The sequence below is a fragment of the Vigna radiata genome, unplaced genomic scaffold, assembly GCF_000741045.1.
Source record: "Vigna radiata var. radiata cultivar VC1973A unplaced genomic scaffold, Vradiata_ver6 scaffold_234, whole genome shotgun sequence".
Taxonomy (NCBI): Eukaryota; Viridiplantae; Streptophyta; class Magnoliopsida; order Fabales; family Fabaceae; genus Vigna; species Vigna radiata.
In genome coordinates this window covers 418,999-440,479 of record NW_014543117.1, presented here as the reverse complement: position 1 = coordinate 440,479, position 21,481 = coordinate 418,999, and the positions used below count along the sequence as shown (strand labels likewise).

The window sequence follows — 21,481 nt, the reverse complement described above, 5'->3', positions numbered from 1 at the left end:
TGACTTTCCCTGATTCTTCTAAGTTAAAGGAAGTCATTTTCCTGACTTCATTGATACGCCGGAGCGTTTCCCCTCCTTATACTACCGATCGGGAGAAACGTCGGAACGTTCCTCCTCCTTCCCCCCTTGTAAGTACATGCTTTATTGCGGTACAAAAAGAAAAATTTTAACTGAAGTACAATTTGAAATGAGATATATTCCATGTATTTGGAATTGGCTTCCCGTCCAGACGCTCCAATTGGTAAGCCCCATTATTCAAACTTTCACTTATTCTGAATGGCCCCTCCCAACTGGCCGCCAGCTTTCCGTGAACCTTCTCCCTTCGAGCTTCCCCGACCTTCCTCCAGACGAGATCACCCTCGACTAAAAGCCTTGGTCACACCTTAGTGTTGTATCTTCGTGCGACCAATCTTTTTAGCGCCTCTGCCCGGACCGCTGCAGTTTCCCTTCTTTCTTGCAACACGTCCAGGTTTCCCCTCAGACCTTCTTCATTCGCCCCCGAGTCATTCACCCGTCTTCTCAGTGTTTCCTCGCCCACCTCGACCGACATCATTGCGTCCGTCCCATAGGTCAGGTTGAACGGGGACTCTCCTGTTGCACCGTGGGGGGAACATCGATACCCACATAGGACTGATGGTAACTCATCAACCCAAGCACCCTTTGCCTCGCCCAACCTTCTCTTCAACTCTTGCATGATTATCTTATTCATTGCCTCCGCCTGGCCGTTCGTCTGGGGGTGCTCAACCGAACTGGTGACATGAGTTATGCCCCACTCTCGATAAAAAGCTTCCAATCTCTTATCTATGAACTGTCGGCCGTTATCCGTAATGATTGTTTTGGGCAGCCCGAACCGGCAAATGATTTTCCATACAAACTTTTGGACTTGGGTGGCAGAAATCTTTGCCAAAGGTTCAGCCTCCACCCATTTGGTGAAGTAGTCCACTGCCACCAGCAAGAACCTCATCTGAGACCGCCCGGCAGGCAGGGGTCCAACAATGTCCATTCCCCACTGGGCGAACGGCCAATGGGACATTATGCCTTGCAACTCCACCGCTGGCCCATGGAAAACGTTCCCGTGTTTTTGGCAGGCTTCGCATTTCTTGACGAACGCCATGCAATCCTTCTCTAACGATGGCCAGAAAAATCCTGCCCTTAGCACTCTTGCCCGCAACGTTCGCCCACCCGTATGTCTCCCGCATACCCCCTCATGCAACTCCTTCATTACATACTCTGCTTCCCTCTCCAGCAGACACTTCAGTAAAGGCGTAACATAACCCCTTCGGTAGAGCTCATCACCGATCAGGCAATACCGAGCGATCTTCTTGGTCTCCTCGGTATTCAAGGTTTCCCCATCATCTTGCTTCCTAATCAGCTGCATTATGTCGTCCTTCCAGGTATTCATTATTCCCCCGGTAGTAATGGCGCAACATTCTACCGTCGGCTTGGTCATTACCTGTTTGATTACTGAAGACAATCCTCCTTTCGTGACTCCGCCGGCCAGCTTCGAGAGTGTGTCTGCTCGGATGTTTTCCGACCGGGGAACGTGCCGCAATGTGAACTCCTTGAAGCTCGAGGCCAATTGCTTAGCCTTGTGAAAATATTGCAACAAGAGGTCATCCTTTACCTGGAAATTCCCGCTCATCTGCCCTTCGACCAATTGGGAATCTGTTTGACATTCCAGTCGACCTACCCCCAGGTCTTTGGCTAATTCCATCCCGGCCAGCAAAGCCTCATATTCGGCTTGGTTGTTGCTGACTTTGAACTGGAACATCAACGATTGTTCCACCAGTATCCCATTGGGTCCTTCTAAGACCACCCCCGCTCCTCCTCCCCTTCGGCTAGATGAACCATCAACCGAAAGTTTCCAACAGAACTCCTCTTCTTCAGGGAGCAGATCGACAGCAAAATCTGCCAAGTGTTGACCCCGCACCGACCCCCGCGGTTCGTACCTCAATCCGAACTCCGATANCTCTACNGACCACCCTATCATCCGACCNGCCAAATCTGGTTTTCNTAGGATCTTAGCTATCGGGTAGTCCGTTCGTACCACGACTTGGAAACCTTGGAAGTATGGCCGCAACCGCCGAGCGGCATAAATTAGGGATAGGGCCACCTTCTCCAACTGTTGGTACCTTACCTCTGCTTCCTTTAAGCTTCTGCTAACGAAATATACCAGTTTGAATTGTGGAACTTCCTGTACCAAGGTTGCACTAGTGGCCCCCTCCGAAACCGCCAAGTATATTTGTAGTTCGTGACCAGGCTCCGGCCGGCCCATTACGGGGGGTTGGGTAAGAACTTCCTTTATACGCTTGAAAGCCTCCTCGCTCTCCTCGTCCCAACATCCTTGCGCGGTCTTCTTCATAGCCCGGACGATCGGCTTTGATCGACCAGCCAGATGAGGGAGGAACTGCGACAACGACGTCAACCGCCCTACCAACCTCTGAACCTCCTTCACCGTTTGGGGACTTCTCATCTCCAACACCGCCTTACACTTGTCGGGATTTGCTTCAATTCCCCGAGCGGTCAGCATGTAGCCCAGAAATTTCCCCGCCCTTACCCCGAAGGTACACTTAGCGGGNTTTANNCGCATATCAAACTTNCGNAGTTGCCCNATGACCTCTTTCAAATCCGCNAGNTGCTCCTCNACCGACCGGCTCCTNACCACCATATCATCAACATACACTTCCATGCACCTGCCTATTTGCCCTTGGAAGACCTTGTCCATTAGCCTCTGGTATGTAGCCCCTGCATTCTTCAGTCCGAAAGGCATGACCTCGTAACAAAAGGTTCCTTGCTCGATAATGAAAGCGGTTTTGTCGCTGTCCGGCCGGTACATAGGTATCTGATTGTATCCCGAATAGGCGTCCAGAAAACTCATCACCTCATACCCGGACACTCCATCTACTAACACGTCGATGTTCGGTAGGGGGTATGTATCCTTCGGGCAAGCTTTGTTCAGATCGGTAAAGTCAATGCACATTCTCCACTTACCGCTGGACTTCTTAACCATGACCACATTGGCCAACCAAGTGGTATACTTGACTTCTCTGATGAACCCGGCCTCGATTAACTTCCCTACTTCTTCACCTATCGCTCTTCTCTTCTCCATACCTAACCTCCTCTTCTTCTGAGATACCGGCCGAGCATCTCGAAATACAGACAACCTGTGTGAAATAACGTCACGATGGATTCCTGGCATGTCTGATGCAGTCCAGGCGAATAGATCCTTATTCTCTACCAGCACCCCCTCCAACCTTCGCCTCTCGTCCTCCTGAAGGTCCTTGCCAACCATCGTCACCCGGTCTTCATTTTCCAGGAGACATGGCTGGACCTCTCCCATCGGCTCCACCCGGTCGGTGGTGTCTTCTCTTGGGTCCAACTCTGCAGCCGATACTGCCGAACGGGTCTCGCACACCCTATGCCTTGGGGGTTGCACCTTTATCCCCGCTGCATAACACTCCCTTGCTACCCTCTGATCAGCTCTGACCGTCCGGATTGTGCCGTCGTCTGCCGGATACTTCATCGCTAAGTGCGGGGTAGACACTATCGCTCCAAACGCATTGAGACATGGTCGTCCCAACAGCACGTTGTAAGAGGTTTCCGCCCATACCAGCAGGAAACGCACTCTTAGCTCTTTCGCCCCCACCTCCGTTCCTAAACTCACCCTTAGGTCTACGTACCCCCTTGTATCAACTCGTTCTCCTGCAAATCCCAAGATCTGTTCATTAAACGGCATTATCGACCCGTCCGGTATTTCCATTTGCTGAAAGGTTTTCCAGTACAGGATATTGGCCGAACTCCCCTGATCGATCAGCACCTTTCCTACACTGTACCGAGCGATGATAGCCGTTATGACCATGGGGTCGTCCTAGTCCGGGTCCGGTGCATGGAAATCCTCATCCGAGAAGGTTATGGACGACATGGTTCTTCTGCCGATCCCCACCTTGTTCACGCTATGCAAGTTTCTCAAATGCCGCTTTCGGGCGGCCGAGGACGCCCCTCCTCCAGCAAACCCGCCCGAAATGGTATTTATTACTCCTCTTAGAGGCCTATCTCCACTTCCCTCGCCCTCCGTCCGTTCGGCGGTCGGTTGAGCTCTCTGGCCGACCGGTAATTGTCCTCTGTGTCTTCCCGTGGCCCCTCTCGGGTTAGGATTCTCCCTACGGACAAACTCCCTTAGGTGCCCAACCTGTACCAAACTCTCTAACTTGTCCCTCAACGCGACACAATCCTCTGTGGAATGTCCCATGTTCTGATGATAACGACAATGTTTACTCTCGTCTGCTCCCCGAGGGGTAGGAGACCGTGCCACCGTTAGCAGATTAGCCCTTAAGGCTTCCTCCAAGACTCTCACCCTCGGGGCACTCAACGGAGTGTGATGGAAATACTCTTGCGCTCTTTGTACCTCTGCCCCTCGCTTCACCGTCATCCTATGCTCCCCTCCGACCGGCCGTTTTTCTCCTCTTCGGTCCCGCCCCGACCTCTCCCTTGCCATTCCTTCTTCCCCCTGATCGTTGCGATACGACCTCCCCTCCTCTATGCGTATAAACCCGACCAGCTTATTCTGCAGCTCACCCATAGACTGGGGTTCCTCCTCGTATAGATAATCTACAAAAGGACCGGGTCTAAGCGCTGTTGTAAGTGCGCTTACTATCAGTCGTTGGTCTACGTTCCGCACTTGCCGAGCGGTTCGGTTGAAGCGCTCCATAAACCCTTTCAATGATTCTTCCCGCCCTTGTTTCATCCTGACAAGGGCCGTATAAGTCAAACCTCGCGAACGGTTTGAAGCGTACTGCTGGCTAAACAACTGCCTTAGGGTAACGAACCCATCAATGCTTCGAGGTGGCAGTAAGTGAAACCAATCTAAAGCTTCATCCTTCAAGGATAAAGAGAATACCCTGCACCAAACCAGCTCATTGGATGAATAGACCGCCATAGCATCTACGAACGATCTCAGATGTTTCACCGGATCTGATGTGCCCCCATACTTCTCGACCCATGGGAAAACCTTATTCTCCGGCATTACCGCCCCCATAACGTTATGAGTGAACGGGTGCAACCCCTCAGCCTGGTCGAACTGGTCTTCATTCTCCCAAACTTCTTCGAACTGCGGATTCTGCCTGGCAAGCTCCCTACGCCCCTCCGGGTTCTCCTGGTCGCGCCCTATGTTTTCCTCGCCTTTGCCCCTTCCTCTTCCTTGACCGTCTCTCCCCCTCCCTCTCCCGTTTAACCCCTCTCCCCTACCGATACCCCTCCCGCTCGGCCCATCTCCCTGACCGACCCCTCTACCTACTGGCACTTGCCCTCGGCCAGTCCCTCTCCCTGCTGGCCCCTCCCCCGACCAGCACCTCTTCCTCGACCTCCTCCTACAATTTCCCCTCCAACAGCCTCTCCCACCTCCTCCATCGATGGACGCCGACTGACCTCCTCGTCTCCAGAGTGGATTGTTTGCACATTCACCGATTGCACCGAAGCTCCCACCACCACGTTCTCCCGCTCTGCTCGCAGAGTTGCTATCTCCGCCCTCATTTCTTGCATCTGCCTCTGCATCTCCTGCAGAACCTGCAACTGCAACTGCTCAGCCATTGTGCTCGTTTCTGGGTAAATCACGATTTCAGGCCCTACGGTGGGCGCCAAATGTTTCGGTGTTAGAGCCCGAGACCGAACCAACCTGCTGGCCCTGTTTCCGATCGTCCGACCCGTTCATCCTAGCGGTGTCTCGTAAGGATCAACCGGGAGGTCCTGCAAAAAGAACACTCCGACGCCTAAGTCAGATAGTGGATCAGTTAACTGGACCGATTTAAATTGGATTCAAAACTTACTTTACCTGTTCTGCTGTCCCTATTTATAGACTGCGTATTCGTAACTGACCATTAATTTCATTGATTTGCTATGTTTTCCGTTACATCTCCATCAAAGCCTTTTAATGCTTCTTCAGTCCCACATCCGCTTGATCCACGCCGTCCGGCCTTAGGTCGCCTTCGCCCCCTGCAACTTTGGTAGCCAGCCCGACCGGGCTTCCTCCACTAGGCTTGATCCGGCCGACTCGACCGACCCTCCTCCACTACAAAAAGAATAATAATTAAAAGGATAAAATTGAAAAAAAAATTGTGTAAGGTTAGCATTTGTAGAGGTATTGGAAATAAATTATGAAATCATTTATAATATATTAGTAATTATTTTTCAGTTTATATTAATGAAATATAGTAGTTGTATGAAGATAGTTTTTTACAATAAAAATATTTACACGTATACATGATAAATACGAATTATTTTGATCCCATTCATTTAAATTTAACTTTCTGCAATAAACGGTTATCTAGTTTTACTTCTCCATCGTTGTCATTCCAGTATACAAGGTTTCAGATATTTTGTTTACTCTTTTAATCAAGGTAGTAGTAGAATGACATGCTTACCTGTTAGTTACCTTTATTTTATACGATAAAACGTCAGTAATTTTTTAAATTGTGTGATTTAATTATCCATAAAGCTTATTATGTGTCTGTTAAAGTAAAAAAGTGTGTGAAATTATAATTATTCAGCATAGATAAAGGGAGGAGATTAGTTTGCATGGAAAATTCATTAAAATGGTTTTCTTTTAATGGACAGAAAGGAACGTATGCTGTCACGTAAGAATGGAAATTATATGTGAAAATTTTTAACTTAAAAAGCGGTTTAGTTTACTTTTATTTTTCCTCAATTCTAACAAAGTGATATTTTTACCTCTAAAAAAACCAATTAATAATTACTATTTTAATATTTTCCAATTTAAAATAGTAATATATATTATTATATTACTAAAATAGGCTGAGAGATGAATGTCAAAACAATATGGAGAAATTTGGAGGATCATTTATAATTATAATAAGGTTTAATTTCATCAGAAGTCTCTATTTTTGTCCAAAATTTTAAATAGGTATCTTTTCTTTTTCGCGTATCAATTGAGTCTAGTGTAAATTTGATTCGATTAGGGATCTGTCACAGTTAAAGTTTTGCTTACGTGGCTTGCAATGTTCGACTAGTAATGACACGTGTCATTTATATTGAATTTTTTTCTAAACAACATAGGTGATAGCGAAATCTTATAAGGGCAAAAATGGAAGGATGAAAGAAAATAAGTGCTCTGACCTTTAAAATTAGGAAAAAATTGGGGAAATCTTACCAGAAGTTAGGGTTGGTATTAAGGTGAAAGTGCGTTCCTTGTTCGATTGCAAGCTTTGAAAGGGAAAACGCATTCTTTGTTGATTCAAAGAGATGGATAATGAATTGTAGAAGTCTCATTCTTGTTCATCTTCGACATGCAATGGGTGGCGCAATGAGAATTGTAATGTCGTTTTTTGTGGTGGTGGATCACCTCTTTGCTTTTGTGGAGAGAAAACTATTAGTAAGAACAACTTGAACTGTGAAAAATAAAGGGAAGCAATTTTGGGGTTGTCCTATGTACAAGGTAAAAAAATGTTGAGGAATAGTGTTTTGTTAGACTAGAAAGTCGTTTAATTTTTTTCTTTTGTTTTTTTTTTTTTTGCATAATGGACACGAAGGTGGTTGTAATTTCTTCAAATGGTGCTATGACGATGAGAGTGAGAAAAGCTATACGAATGTGAAGTGGAAAGAAAAGCATGAGTGTGTGTCAAAGACAGGAGAAATGAGAGGTGGAACGAAGATGATGAGTGATTTGCATAAATCTATTAAGGTTGTGGAGAATCCATATTGTTGTACAAGGGCATTTTGGAGAATCCATATTGCTCACAGTATATTTTAAGGCGTAAGACTTACATGATCCGTTCATTCGGTCGAAGTTAGAGAGGACAAATAATTTATAACAAATATACGATGGTAGTCAACTAACATATATTATACAAATATTCTTTAAATAGCCATTGGATAGACTACCCTTTTATAGACTTTTCGTGTCATGAAATAACTAAAAATAATGACTGATATTTTAACATACTTCAAATTTGATATATTTATAATTTGTGAAATTATTTTCATTTACTCTTTTAAAATTAATTTAGAATATAGTGGCACGGATAGTTTTTGATGAATTGTTAGAATTGGGATAGTGCACGTAAACAAATCACACCACACAATGTTGTTGTGTGTTAGTGGAACAAAAGTGCTATAAACCTCGCAAAATTCATTATTCAAGTATAAACATTAGGATAATGATATTTAGACAACATTTTTTTGACAACATTTAAACATTGATTACGTGTCAATTTGTGATTAGTCAAAAATTACTCCACAATCAATAATAATAATTATAAACATTATTGTGGAGTAATTTTTGACCAATCACATATTGACACGTAATCAATTTTCAAATGTTGTAAAAAAAATGTTGTCTAAATATCATTATCCTAAACATTATGACAGATAAACTAGCAAGTTATTATTGTTAAAATGTTCTTTATGTTACTCAAGAATATGCCAATTCACATTAATACATAGGTGTATCGTTTAATAAAGTAATTCCGACGACGATTACGTTATATCAGTCAAACATGGTATAATGTCTAATACGGTTGGTATGATGTTCAATAAAACAACTCCAACGACAATTTCGTTATGTCAGTCGAATGTATATGAAAGATAGTAATATCGTTTGGTATGTCTATTTTAGTTTACAGAATAAACTGGTAAAACGGGTTTAGGTGGTATTGGATTACAATTGGATCAATACGAACCTTAGTGATATTAGACCAATATTAATTAAAAGTCTATAATAAACTGTATAAATATTGAGGTAAGCTACAAAGGTAATGTTAGCCTTATACTTACATTTTAAGATTATATCTTTTTCCATTTATTTATTTCTTTTTCAGTTAATATTATGAAAGCAGTTAATATTCTGAAAGCAGTTAATATTCTGAAAGTGGTCTATTTTAAATAAAAACCGTTTTTAAAACGTGTGTGGGTGTGCCATGATTCCCGTAACAATCTCTTTTAACATTAAATACTTTGTGATGATTTTTGGAGTACTACAGGAAATTTTGCATCAGGTCACTCAACCTACTCTTTACTTCATATACATCACCATCGTGTTTTAAGAGCAAGAGTTTAGAAACTAGAAGTTAAGCAAGCATACAACAATGGCTGGAGGTTGGTCTTTCTGCTTCCGCTTTCATTATTGTAAATCTGAATATGATTAAATGTGCTTGTTTGATATATTTAGATTTATTGAATCTTTAGTAAGAATATATTTTTACAGGTAAATGTTAGATTAACTAAGTCTTGACACTTAATTGTGATTACGATTTCTTGATTAAAATCTGACTTAAATATCAAAATACTTTTAGTATGTACACATCTCGGACGAAAGTGAAACAAATAAGTTTAAAGGAAGAAAAAAGACAATAAAGTCGAACATATATATTTTTCAATCCTACTCATTCACCCAGTGAAACAATATTTTAAATTGAATAAACAAAAAAATTATGAGTCAAACTCACGTTGGCTATTTATTCCTCCCAACACGAATTCATTCAATACAAAAGGAAAATAATTTGAAAATATTAATGAAGAAACAAAAAAAAAAAGATAGATCATCTTCGTTAATTTCATTTAAAGAAAAAGGAAAAGAGGTTGGAATCCACGAGTATTCCTTTCATAGTCTATGTATTAATTTTTCACTTAATCTAGTTCACTTTTAAAATACCTAAAATTTTCTTATTGTACATTTTTATGTATTTATTTTCTATAAAATTCAATAAACTTATCTGTCAATATTGATAATGAATTAGTCAATGATATTAAACTTATTCTAAAGTCATGTTTGGAATTGAAACACACACAACACATGTCCACTAGTAGTATTTTTTTAATGGTAGTTTCTTCTTCAATTCCAATCGTGTTAGATTTTCCAACTCAAGAAGTTAAGATGCATATTTTAATTTAAGAATTTTGAAGTATCGGTATGTTTGTGATAATACTTTAACGTTGAAATCAAATATGTATAAGTAAATAATAAATGCAATATTTAATAAATTAAATGGTGAACAATATTATTTATAAGATTTTACTTAGATAAATCTAGATTATACACTTATTAATGTAGAAAAGAGTAAGTGGGTTATCAGTGAATGATTACATAAGAAAAAGCAATAGCAAGTGGGCACCACCAACATTAACTACACTCTTAACAATTTCTTCTTCGTCTTTACTACGTAAAAATATCTTGCCCCCTCCAACACACCATAACTTAACTAGTAGTACCTCATCAAATTTTCCAACAACACACTGTTTAATGTCAATGTTCCAGCTGGCTAGTGGACCCCATTCTAATGCTGTCCGATTCTTCCCTTTCCAACCAACACACAATCGCCACGTGTTCACCCGCTTCCCAATGCAACCGACACATTCACTTGCGCTAATTTGTTATGCGCTAAATTCTGCCGCCAACTCTGCCATTCCAATTTCACTGCCTTTCGTAAAAAAGAAAAGAAAAGAATAAAACCACTAAACACTTTTAAACTCATCCCAAACATGCCACAGTTTCTGTGATTAGCGTACATGATATTATGCTTCGGGTTATTTATCCACCAGACCCAAAACCAACAGAGGAATCGTACAGTTGCTGCTGCTCCTACTGAAGTGGTGGTCGGCTTACTCTCAACCGCATTCCGGCCATGGGTCGCCGTATCTATGGCGTCTCCGACCTCCGCGTCTTCTACACCGTTGTGTGCATTCTGTGTGTTTTCCCTCAGGCATTAACGGCGCGAGACTCTTCTCCCTCGTCACCGACGGCTCAGATTAACTCCAACTCAATCTTAGTTGCTCTTCTGGACTCGCATTACACAGAACTTGCAGAGCTTGTGGAAAAAGCCATGCTGTTGCAGAAACTAGAGGAAACCGTGGCGGCACACAACATAACAATCTTTGCTCCGACCAACGAAGCTTTGGACCGGAACCTCGACTCTGATTTCAAGCGCTTCCTTCTCGAACCCGCCAACCTTCACTCCCTCCAAACGCTTCTCCTCTCTCACATCATCCCCATCCGAATCGGATCCCAAACCCTAATCCGCCACGTCACCACTCTCTCCAACCACCAAATTCGTCTCTCCGAAAACCTCACCACCGTCGACCAGGCCCGCGTCACCCACCCGGAGGCCCTGACCCGACCCGACGGCGTCATACACGCCATCGACCGCATCCTCTTCCCCCGCTCTGTCGAGGACGACTTCAACCGCCGCCGCACTCTCCGTTCCATCTCCGCCGTCAAGCCAGAGGGAGCCCCGGAGGTCGACCCGAGAACTCACCGCCTCAAAAAGCCTCCTCCGCCGGCGAAACCTGGCTCCCCGCCTGCTCTTCCGATCTACGACGCCATGTCTCCGGGACCTTCCCTGGCTCCGGCGCCGGCGCCGGGACCGGGTGGACCGCACCACCACTTCAATGGCGAGAAACAGGTGAATGATTTCATCCACACGCTCCTCCACTATGGTGGATACAACGAGATGGCGGACATTCTCGTGAATCTAACTTCGTTGGCCGTTGAAATGGGTCGTTTAGTGTCTGAGGGTTACATTCTCACCGTTTTGGCTCCGAACGACGAAGCCATGGCGAAGTTAACGACGGAGCAGTTGAGTGAACCGGGTGCGCCGGAGCGGATAATGTATTATCACATTATACCGGAGTATCAGACTGAAGAGAGCATGTACAATGCTGTTCGAAGGTTTGGGAAGGTTCGTTACGATACTCTGCGCTTGCCGCATAAGGTGGTGGCGCAGGAGGCTGATGGGTCCGTTAAATTCGGGCACGGGGATGGGTCGGCGTATTTGTTTGACCCGGATATTTACACGGATGGTCGGATCTCGGTTCAGGGGATTGACGGGGTTTTGTTTCCGACGGAGGAGGAGGAGGAGGAGCGGGTTAAAACCACTACCCGTTCGGGTCAACCGGCTGCAAAAGTTGTTTTCAAGCACAGGAGAGGTAAGGTCTACTGTTGCCTTTGTTGTTTTTTTCTTGTGCTTTTCTCTGGATTAGGAAAAAGGGAAGAGGTGATAGCGATGTCTTTGGCTGTCTGGATTTCATTATTTTTTGTTTTTCTTTTTAAAGCGTTTTCTTTTATTGTGTGGCTGCTTTTGGTTAACTACGTTGATTGGCTCACGTCGTTGTTATTTTTAGTTTTTCCTGTAGAATTGAATTCGGAAAATCCTGTTGAAGTTATGATTTGGGTTTAGTTTTGGCCTTGTGGGATCTAGGTGGGACTGGAAGAGTTGAAATTTGTTCTGTATTAGGTTGGTTTCTTTTGGGCAGAAAACTAAATGAAGACATGTCTGTCTAGGATATCTTCAATTAGACATTTCGTGTCGGGTTTGTGATTACATGTTTGGTTCCAGCCAATATGATTCGATTCACGTTATCATTTAGAATCATGGTTTAATTCCACCTAATATGATTTTAGGTAACTGATTATATAATTTTTAGATATAAAGTTGAAGCAACTTTAAGGAACTTTGGTGTTGCATAAAAATAATCGAGTTTTACTACTAATTTGTTATTAGAATGATAACATCCATAAATAAATCACGTCATATCAAAATCGATTCTATTAAAAATCTATTTTTCAAACACTCCCAAAATGTTTGATATGATAAATGAGGAATTGTGATTCTTGTTAGACAAATGCAGGGATTGGGAATTGGAACTACTTCACGTTATGATGAGAGGACTGTATTATTTACTTGATGCCAAACTTCTTTATTTTTGCCGTTTTCTATCGTTAGGTATTTACATGTGTGAGGTGAAGTTTCCTAAAGGTGAAACAGAAGTTTTTTTTAAGGAGAAATTAAGGTTTTCTTGTCTTGACTTTAAAGAAGAAAAGGGTTGAGAAACCCAGTGGCGGAATTAGTGAATGTGTTAGAGTTTTCTGAGTTGCCTTTGATGTGACTTTTTAGAGTAGAGCAAAACGTAGCTGTTGCTGATGAAGATTAAGGCCTACCAAATAGTAAATGTGAAATATGCACAAAATTGGTTTGCCTAGATTTTGCATCTTCCCAGTCAAGTCAATGGCCATGTGCTACGACCATGTATATTTTCATATCTTTCCTTTTAAGCAAATAATGCTTGTGACTCTCTGAGCTCGACCTACATCCTTAACATATCAAAATGTAAATTCTGTAGTCAAATGATTCTTTTGTTTTTCTGGGGGTAAGTTATTTATACACATCTCTTTTCACATGCTAATCTAAATAAAGCAACTGTTTGTCCAAGGTTTGGTTATTCTTTTTGTCGAAACTGATTTCGTGAAATGTCATTTCCAGGAAAGTTACTTGAAGCAGCATGCTGGATGCTTGGAACCTTTGGACAACATTCTAGATTCACCTCTTGTCAATGAAGAAGCCCATGTTTTTCTGGCTTTCCCTAATCCTGAAAAAAATGATGTGAGATTTCAACTTGTTATCGGATCTTATTCAGTGAAATTGTGACAGCATATATAATTTTACAAATGAGTTTTCTTTCTACCATATGTCTATTTACACAGTGCTTGCACATGCTTTGATGCAGATCCAGTGGAAATCCGTTCAATGTAAAAAGTAAAAAATGAAGGCCATCTTTTGGTTGAATGGGATGTTGGCAGCTGCTTTGGGTGTGATTTTCCCACATTTTTGTCCATTATTTTCTTTTGTGCTTTTGAGTCCTTGAAGTCTTCATACCATATAGTGCATATATGTACTTAGATTCAGCTTCAATTTCATAGGTGGTTGGTTTGTTGTGTTGCTGGGATGAGAAGCTTTTCTGCAACTAATCAGGGAATTTTTCTTTAAGACATGTGCCCGTTCAATAATTAGTTTTACTGAAGAAATGGAAATGCAATAATAAAATGATTCTTTACTGTAATATGACATTCCTTGCCTGCCAACTAATATTTTTCTGTTCTTACTTTCTTCCTTTTCTATCTGTATGAGTAAGACCACGATATATATGTCTGTGCTGTAAGTAGCTTTGGCAAACCATTTTTTCTAATCCAATAAGTTATCATAACTAATCACCATTACCCTTGTGTTAAAGTAACAGCTAACCAGAAGACCAAAGTGATTCTTCGAAGTTTCAAAGGGACTCAAAAGTTTAATTGGTTGACGGCATAATAATAAGAAGATGATGACATAATTCTTTTATAGATTAAAATTAGTGTATGTACAGGTTAACTTATAAAGTTTCTTATTTAAATCTTCTATGCTGTGTTTCCTGAAGATTTTACTTTTCACTATGTGGATTCGTAGTTTTAAAATATTTAAAAGAAAAGAAAGAAAAGGATTTGCAGGATTGATGGTTACTATCTAGCAAAGATTGGAGAGAATTTAACAATATTTGTCTTAAAAAATCAATTTTGTTCCTGTAAAACTATACTTTCTATTATTTATCTTAAAAAATGCATACAGTATAATATGATGGATTTGATTCCAATAAAAAAGAATCAGTTCCAATTAAACTGACAAATTCATTCATTTATTAATATTATTAATAATAAAAGTAATAAAATAGTAATATTAATAATAATAATAATAATAATATTAAATAATAATAATAATAATAAAGTTACATACCCCAAAATGATTAAATTATTTTTCATAGAAATTTTTTATTATGTATTTAATCTTTTAATTATGTATTTAAATTCAGTAACTTTTTACAAAGTATTAAACTTAGTTTTTTCAGAAGATTTATTATTTCTTTATAAAAATTGAAATTGAAATTAAAATTAAAAAAAATTGAAATTTTTATTTAAATATATTGTATTAATTATTTATTAAATATATTGTATTAAACTTAGTTATTTTTTTAAATATATAGTATTAATTATTTATTAATTTTTTTGATACAACTAGTTCAAATATTTTTTGTTAAAAAATATATTATTTTTAAATATCATTTTATATTATTTTATCACTAAGAACATTTTGATAAAAAAAATTTTCTATCAATTAAAATAATTTTTTTATCTGTCACTCAAATCCTATGCTAACTTTCATAAACTTTCATTTTAAATTCACTTCCATTACCTCCAAATCTCTTAAAAAAACAACACTTAATTTACTCTTAAATCTTCACAAATTCATCTACTCTTTCTCTTTCAAATATATCTCTTCAAGTGAACACAACCTTAAAGATGAATTTTAAGGTATAAATAAATTCACTTTAGTTATAGGAAAACTTAATTCATTTTATCTTTTATTTTCTTTCTCTTCAAGACATTATTAAATAAAACTTCAAGTAACATATGATACTTAAGATTAAACCTCTCAAGTAAGTCTATATTATAAGATTTGGCCCTAGTCCATACACGTTCGGGACCAAAAAACACACATGGCCAAATATTCTCAAAGTCCTATGGGCTAGGACCAACCCATGGACTTTCCTTTTTAGCATGAAAAAATATAATAATACACTACAAATTTGAAAATAATACATTTATAGTCTAACCCAATAAAAAATATGGAAACTCATAAACTAATATTCCAACTTTTTATCTTGTACTATTTTGATCTTCACTTTTTAATTACTTCAAACTATTTTATTCCTAAAAGGAATGCAAGATAAAAGGCATGTTGTTCTGGTTTGAATTACTATACCTGTCAAATAATGAGATAGAGAAACTGAACCAAGACCTAGATATCTAGAACTCCCAAGCAAGGAATATATCAAATGATGGAATCTGCATAATATTCTCGTCACTTAAAACATTACTCACACATAATCATTGATCATATACACATCTACCACAAGAACTCAATGACATGCACAAACAAAAGGTATAAACATAATCCAAGAATGGGTGGCAAGTTTGTTAGCTTATTACTTTCAACATTAGTTTGATTGGTAAAACTAAGAACAGGATCCAAATTGTAAAATCTGTGTTCATCTTAATTGGACATGACAAATGTTTTAGCTTCCATCTCTAAAAATAAGGGAAAAGATAGATTAATAAACAACATAATAAAATCAATTAACAAAAAAGCTACTGATGTCATCAAGGAGTATATTTGAGGCCTTGAAATCTCTGTATATAACTTGGTTTTTTGACGTGTGCAAGAATGCAAGTTCATGGCTTTAGTGAATAGGAAGGGAGGAGTTTCAGAGGTCAGCCTCACCCTATCCCAACCCTAACCCACTTCCTATGAATTTTGGGGGTTGAGGCTTCAGAAAAGCCCCCTCTTGAAGGGACTAAAAATAAGGGGCATAATTTTAAATGAGATTAGGATTAACCCATGGGGTGTAAGTTAAAATGACATATCTACTCAAGATGTCTCTTCAGCATAGAGAAATGCATGTAATGTTATTTGATAGAGTTAATATTAGCTAGAACACAATATTTTTTTTGCTATAACATAGACATATGTCTAAGTTAGCTTTGGTAAGCTTACTAGTACTTATGATATTGTAACATATGAAGTATAAAAGTTGATTATGATCGTATAGAGGTATAGTAATATTTTTTTGATAAAGGAACTTTTTGTACTTTATAAGATTAGAAAACTTATAAGCATAGATGAACTTACAAGGACATAAAGATCCTTAATGGTCTTTTTGGTACCTATTATTAAGGGAAAACACAGAGGACTAGATATATGAGGTCAAATAAGAAGAAATAAAAGAGGAAACAATAGAGGAACTGAAACTAGCGAGGTCAATGAAATTTATAGTTTTTTTTTTTGTGTGGATCTACGTTAATAACAAAAAAAAATGTTGAATTATAATATAAATTGAAATTATCTTTAGTTGGTACTAAATTTGTTAAAAAAAATTGTATCGTTTTTATCCTTGAAAATCGTTCTACTAATAAAGAAATAAATAAGGATACACAAACAATATAACATGGAAATATCAAATACAAAGAAAACACTCTCAACCCTTTGATCTTTGATCTCAAGTATGTCTACATAGAACAAGACTTTAATTATACATAACAACACTTTACTACAAAAGTATAAGAAATGTCAAACACTAGTTCAGAGTGTCTTAAACTTATGGACTTATAATCTATTATATAGTCACCAACACTCACTCGTAAGATGCACTAGTTTTCATATGCTCAACAAACTCAACCATGATTAAAATAGACGTATCTTCATTCCCTACAACAGCAATCATACTAACCATACAGGGTAATCTTACTTGGAATTAAATCATCCCAAAAATTTCAATACACTCTACATCAATGCTAAGCAATGCACGTGCATAATCCCCGAACACCTTGTATTAATATTACCTAATGCCCATGTAAAATTATCACTAAAAAATCTCATTCTAACATTCACAATCTGCCCAACCAAATGTTGTGACATATCACAGTCCTCCAATCTCATATATGACCAACTAGGTGTTGCCATGTTATCTCGTTCTTCCTCAAGCAAATATAAAAACACAACTCACCTTCAATGCACATCTATTGTCGGACTTCCAAATGCACACCACACAAGTCATATCCACAAGCTTAAACTATGTTTTCGATGTGACTTAAAAAATATTATATTTACATTAGTAATCATATTCATATCTTACTTATCCATTTAAAAACTCAAACAAAAAGTAAATTTATTGTTCAAATTTCCTCATTATACTTGCACTTCAAGATGATACGTAATTTTTTAACATCTATATTTTAAAATTTTAGGTGTGCAACTTTAACGGTACATGTTTTCCTTTATTTTGTAGTTTCTGATGAACATATAAATTCATGTTATCATCGCTAAAATTTATATTAAAAACATATTTTTCTTTTTTATCAAATTCTCATGCGACAGGTATAGAAACTATGATTTATTCTTTTTTATTTTGTTAGAAAAGTGCTACAAAATTTATGTTGTGTTTTTCCTTTTGATGGTAAAATACATTTAAAGATATTATAAATTCCATAAAGTAATTATGAAAGAATACTTTTTTTGAGTTAAATATATTTTTAATCCATGAATTTAAATATTATATTAGAATTTGTGTCTCACGAGAAGTTTTTTTTCATTTAATCATGTTAAGAAGTAGATCTTAAGCCTAACTCAATCCTATTGGCTTTTAAAGTAAGGTTTGCATTTCACTTATATATTGTAAAATCACCTTATCTAGTCAATATGAGACTTCCAACACACGTCTCTCACGTCCTAACTCAATCTCACTAACTTTTGAGATAAGATTTGCATATATATTATGAAATCGCTTTATCTAGTCATATAAGACTTCCGAAACACATCTCTCATATCAAGATATATATGTATATCGATCATGACACTAAACATTAATAGGTGGTCTAATAACAGTTCGATAGCAGGTGAAACAATATATTCACAATTAACAAACTTCGTTAGAATAAACTCTAACTCATTAGTTCGTACCATGTTTAGAAATGAATTTTTAAACTTCAATCAATCCTACAAAGTCGCTAAAATAAAAAAGGATAATGATATTTAAACAACATTTTTTTGACAACATTTGAACATTGATTATGTGTCAATATGTGATTGATCAAAAATTATTCCACAATCAATAATAATAATTATAAACATTATTATGGAGTAATTTTTGACTAATCACATATTGACACGTAATCAATGTTTAAATGTTGTCAAAAAAATGTTGTCTAAATATCATTATCCAATAAAAAATTTAACAACTCAAATTAAGTTTGCTCTAAGGTGTATAACAACCATGTTGTATTTTTTTTAATCATGTTTTAGTCACATATACAAACTTTTTAATCTATTCAGCATCATTGTTATTATCATTTAAAAAAAAAACATCATGCATTACCAAAACATAAAAATAAATTTTATATAAACACTCTAGACAAAGAAATTCAATTTTGCAGATAAATTTAGAGACTAAAAATATACTTAATTTTTTTTTAATATTTTTTTATATAATAAATGAAAAATATGCGAATAATATATCAAATAACGTTTTAAAGTATTAATAAATGACTGAATGTACGGATGAAATTAATTTTTTTTTGAAATAAACATTCTTTTCGCACCAATTATGCATGTTACTTAAATTCTTATACTTGTTATATTAATCATCTATTTTGCATAAAGGTAAATACCTGTTTTGTTAGCATAATTAAATTAATATGAATCTTAATCAATGCAGTCACGTAGAATGACATGGTTTAGCCTAATTAATTGATTGTTAGCAACAGTTAATAATATCTATTTAAAGCAAAAGAAAAAGTCAACTTACCATATGAAGGTGTTGTGATAAGACATTGCAAAATTGATCTTCGCTTCTAAGAATTTAATATGTTCAGATGAGAGTAGGACTCTACAACTTAGGATGATAAATACATCTCTTTTTGTAGATATTGACTAAATTTATAAGGATTTTGATAAGGAATGGTTTTATCGAATAAACATGAACATAAATATAAATAATATTGACTATGAAAATAATACTAGGGTGAAAAATAAATTTATTTTTGCGAATATTGTTTGAATACGTTTCCCTTTTTATGAAAAATTATTCTTGCTTCTGGATATGAGTAATTACTTAATGGATTATGAATATTTAAATTATTTAAATATTCATAGTCTATTAACTAATTATTATGAAATTCATTTAGATATGAAAAATTTTAATTTTTTTATATAATTATTGTACAATTATATTTAAATGATGCATTACATTTATATATTTTTTGTTTTATATTTGAATATTTTTTTATATTTTTAGGTGTTGTCTATATTTTTTTTTTCATATGAGAATGTTTAGTGTTAAATGAAAAAAATATTATATTTACTAGGTACTATAGAAAAACTTATTTTTATCCTTTTATTATTAATTTTTGTTTTATTTGAAGATCTTTTGTTTTATTAAAATAATTTTCGTTATTTCTCAACAATTTGGCTAGGTTAATATTAAAAAAGTTTTCTTATATTTTTAAGGTTACTTTTAATTATATTTATTTTCTTTTGTGTGATTTCACTTAATGCTCTAATAATTTTTTTTCTAAGACACATTTGATAATTTTTTTAATATTTTTATCTTTTGTTTATTTTTATCATGCATAATACTATTTTAATATTTTTTTATATAATTATTTTTATTTTCTAACTCATTATCATAAATATAATTTTATTAATATAAATTATATAAATGAATTTTATTTACTATATAATATAGTAATTTAATGTAATTACCATTAATTATTTTATCACCCATCTAACATATATTAGAGTTTAAAAATATTATTAGTTTAATTTTTGTTTTTTTATTTGATTTTGATAAAGTGATATATTGTAATTTTTATTAATGTATAAAAATAAATTTAATTAGAATTCAAAAAATTAAAGTAAAAAACATTTAAAATATTTTTTCTTTTATATTCTTTTAAAAATATTTTAAATTTTTTCTACTTAATGTTTGAAAACTTAATAAATATTCGCCAGTTTTCATAAAATTTTATTTGGTATTCTAATTTGAAATTATACAATTATATATTTTTTAAATGTTTGATATTGAAGAATGAGAATACACTCGTATTAAATATTTTATAATATTGTGTTCCTTTAATGTAATTTTTTTATTTTATAAAAATTAATTAATTAATATTAAAATAATAAAAAAATGGGTGCTAAGTATATATCCATTATTAAAGAATAGGAATGTGACAAAAATTTGATACCCATTAAATTTGGGTACAAAGATAAAGATAATTTTTCTTTCTTTTAAAAGTAGACATGAGACCGTGAATATCCCTTTCTTGTTTATTATCATTATTAAATGAGACCTTTAGTTTCTTAAGTAATATACAAAATTTATATTAATTTTTTTATCATCTTTTTTCCTAACTTATTTTTAGTTCAAGAACTAAATATTTTTATTATTATTTATAATTATGTGATTTTTTATATGATATCATTAATTACAATTTTTTTTAACATTAGAATATTGATGAAAAAAATATGTATGCTTTTAATATTAAATCAGTTATAATATTATGTTTTGTTTATTATGAATTTAATTTTTTTTTATAAAAATATTGTTTAATTAATATTTTGAACACTAAAAGAACGTGTATAAAAGATAAAAACGATGAAAAATATTTGTAATCTTTAAAATTACACAATCTATACAATCTAGAATATTATTTCAAGTAACATAATTTTTGGTTTAGATTGTGTAATCTAAAATTTATATTTCACATATATTATGATAATATATGTTAATTATCGTTATAGTGCTCCGGGGGAGTGTGAGAATAAAGTATAGAGTGAGAGAAAGAAAAAGAAATTATCCTAATACGCTAATGGCAATAGTACAATGGTAATTTTAACGAGTGTAGCCCAAGCGAAGATCAAAGTCAAAAGCATTGAGAAAAGAAATTGGGCCATTTCACTGGCCCAACCCAATTTACTATTCCTCATCCATCTTTCAACCAAAAACAGAAACCTCAAAAGAAGTAATTGAAGTCCAAGGTTTATGTTCATTTCTATTTTTATCAGTGCTTTATATAACATTAACCACCTCATGTATATTATTATATAATATT

At 36.1% G+C, this 21,481-nt stretch overlaps 3 protein-coding genes across 3 annotated transcripts; 1 reads left to right on the top strand and 2 right to left on the bottom strand.

Moving 5' to 3' along the window:
* Positions 1 to 376: 376 nt before the first annotated feature.
* On the bottom strand, positions 377 to 3,859 carry LOC106753109. The gene has a single exon (XM_014634901.1). It carries the CDS (start codon positions 3,857 to 3,859, stop codon positions 377 to 379), a length of 3,483 nt encoding a protein of 1,160 aa, XP_014490387.1.
* A 9-nt stretch (positions 3,860 to 3,868) lies between these two features.
* Positions 3,869 to 5,023, bottom strand: LOC106753108. The gene has a single exon (XM_014634900.1). The coding sequence runs from the start codon at positions 5,021 to 5,023 to the stop codon at positions 3,869 to 3,871; it is 1,155 nt and encodes a 384-aa protein (XP_014490386.1).
* Positions 5,024 to 10,119: 5,096 nt separating this feature from the next.
* Positions 10,120 to 13,847, top strand: LOC106753148 (fasciclin-like arabinogalactan protein 15). The gene is made up of 3 exons (XM_014634949.2): positions 10,120 to 11,931; positions 13,266 to 13,385; positions 13,510 to 13,847. The coding sequence occupies exons 1-2, from the start codon at positions 10,632 to 10,634 to the stop codon at positions 13,337 to 13,339; spliced, it is 1,374 nt and encodes a 457-aa protein (XP_014490435.1). The 5' UTR covers positions 10,120 to 10,631; the 3' UTR covers positions 13,340 to 13,385; positions 13,510 to 13,847.
* The last annotated feature ends 7,634 nt before the right edge of the window (positions 13,848 to 21,481 follow it).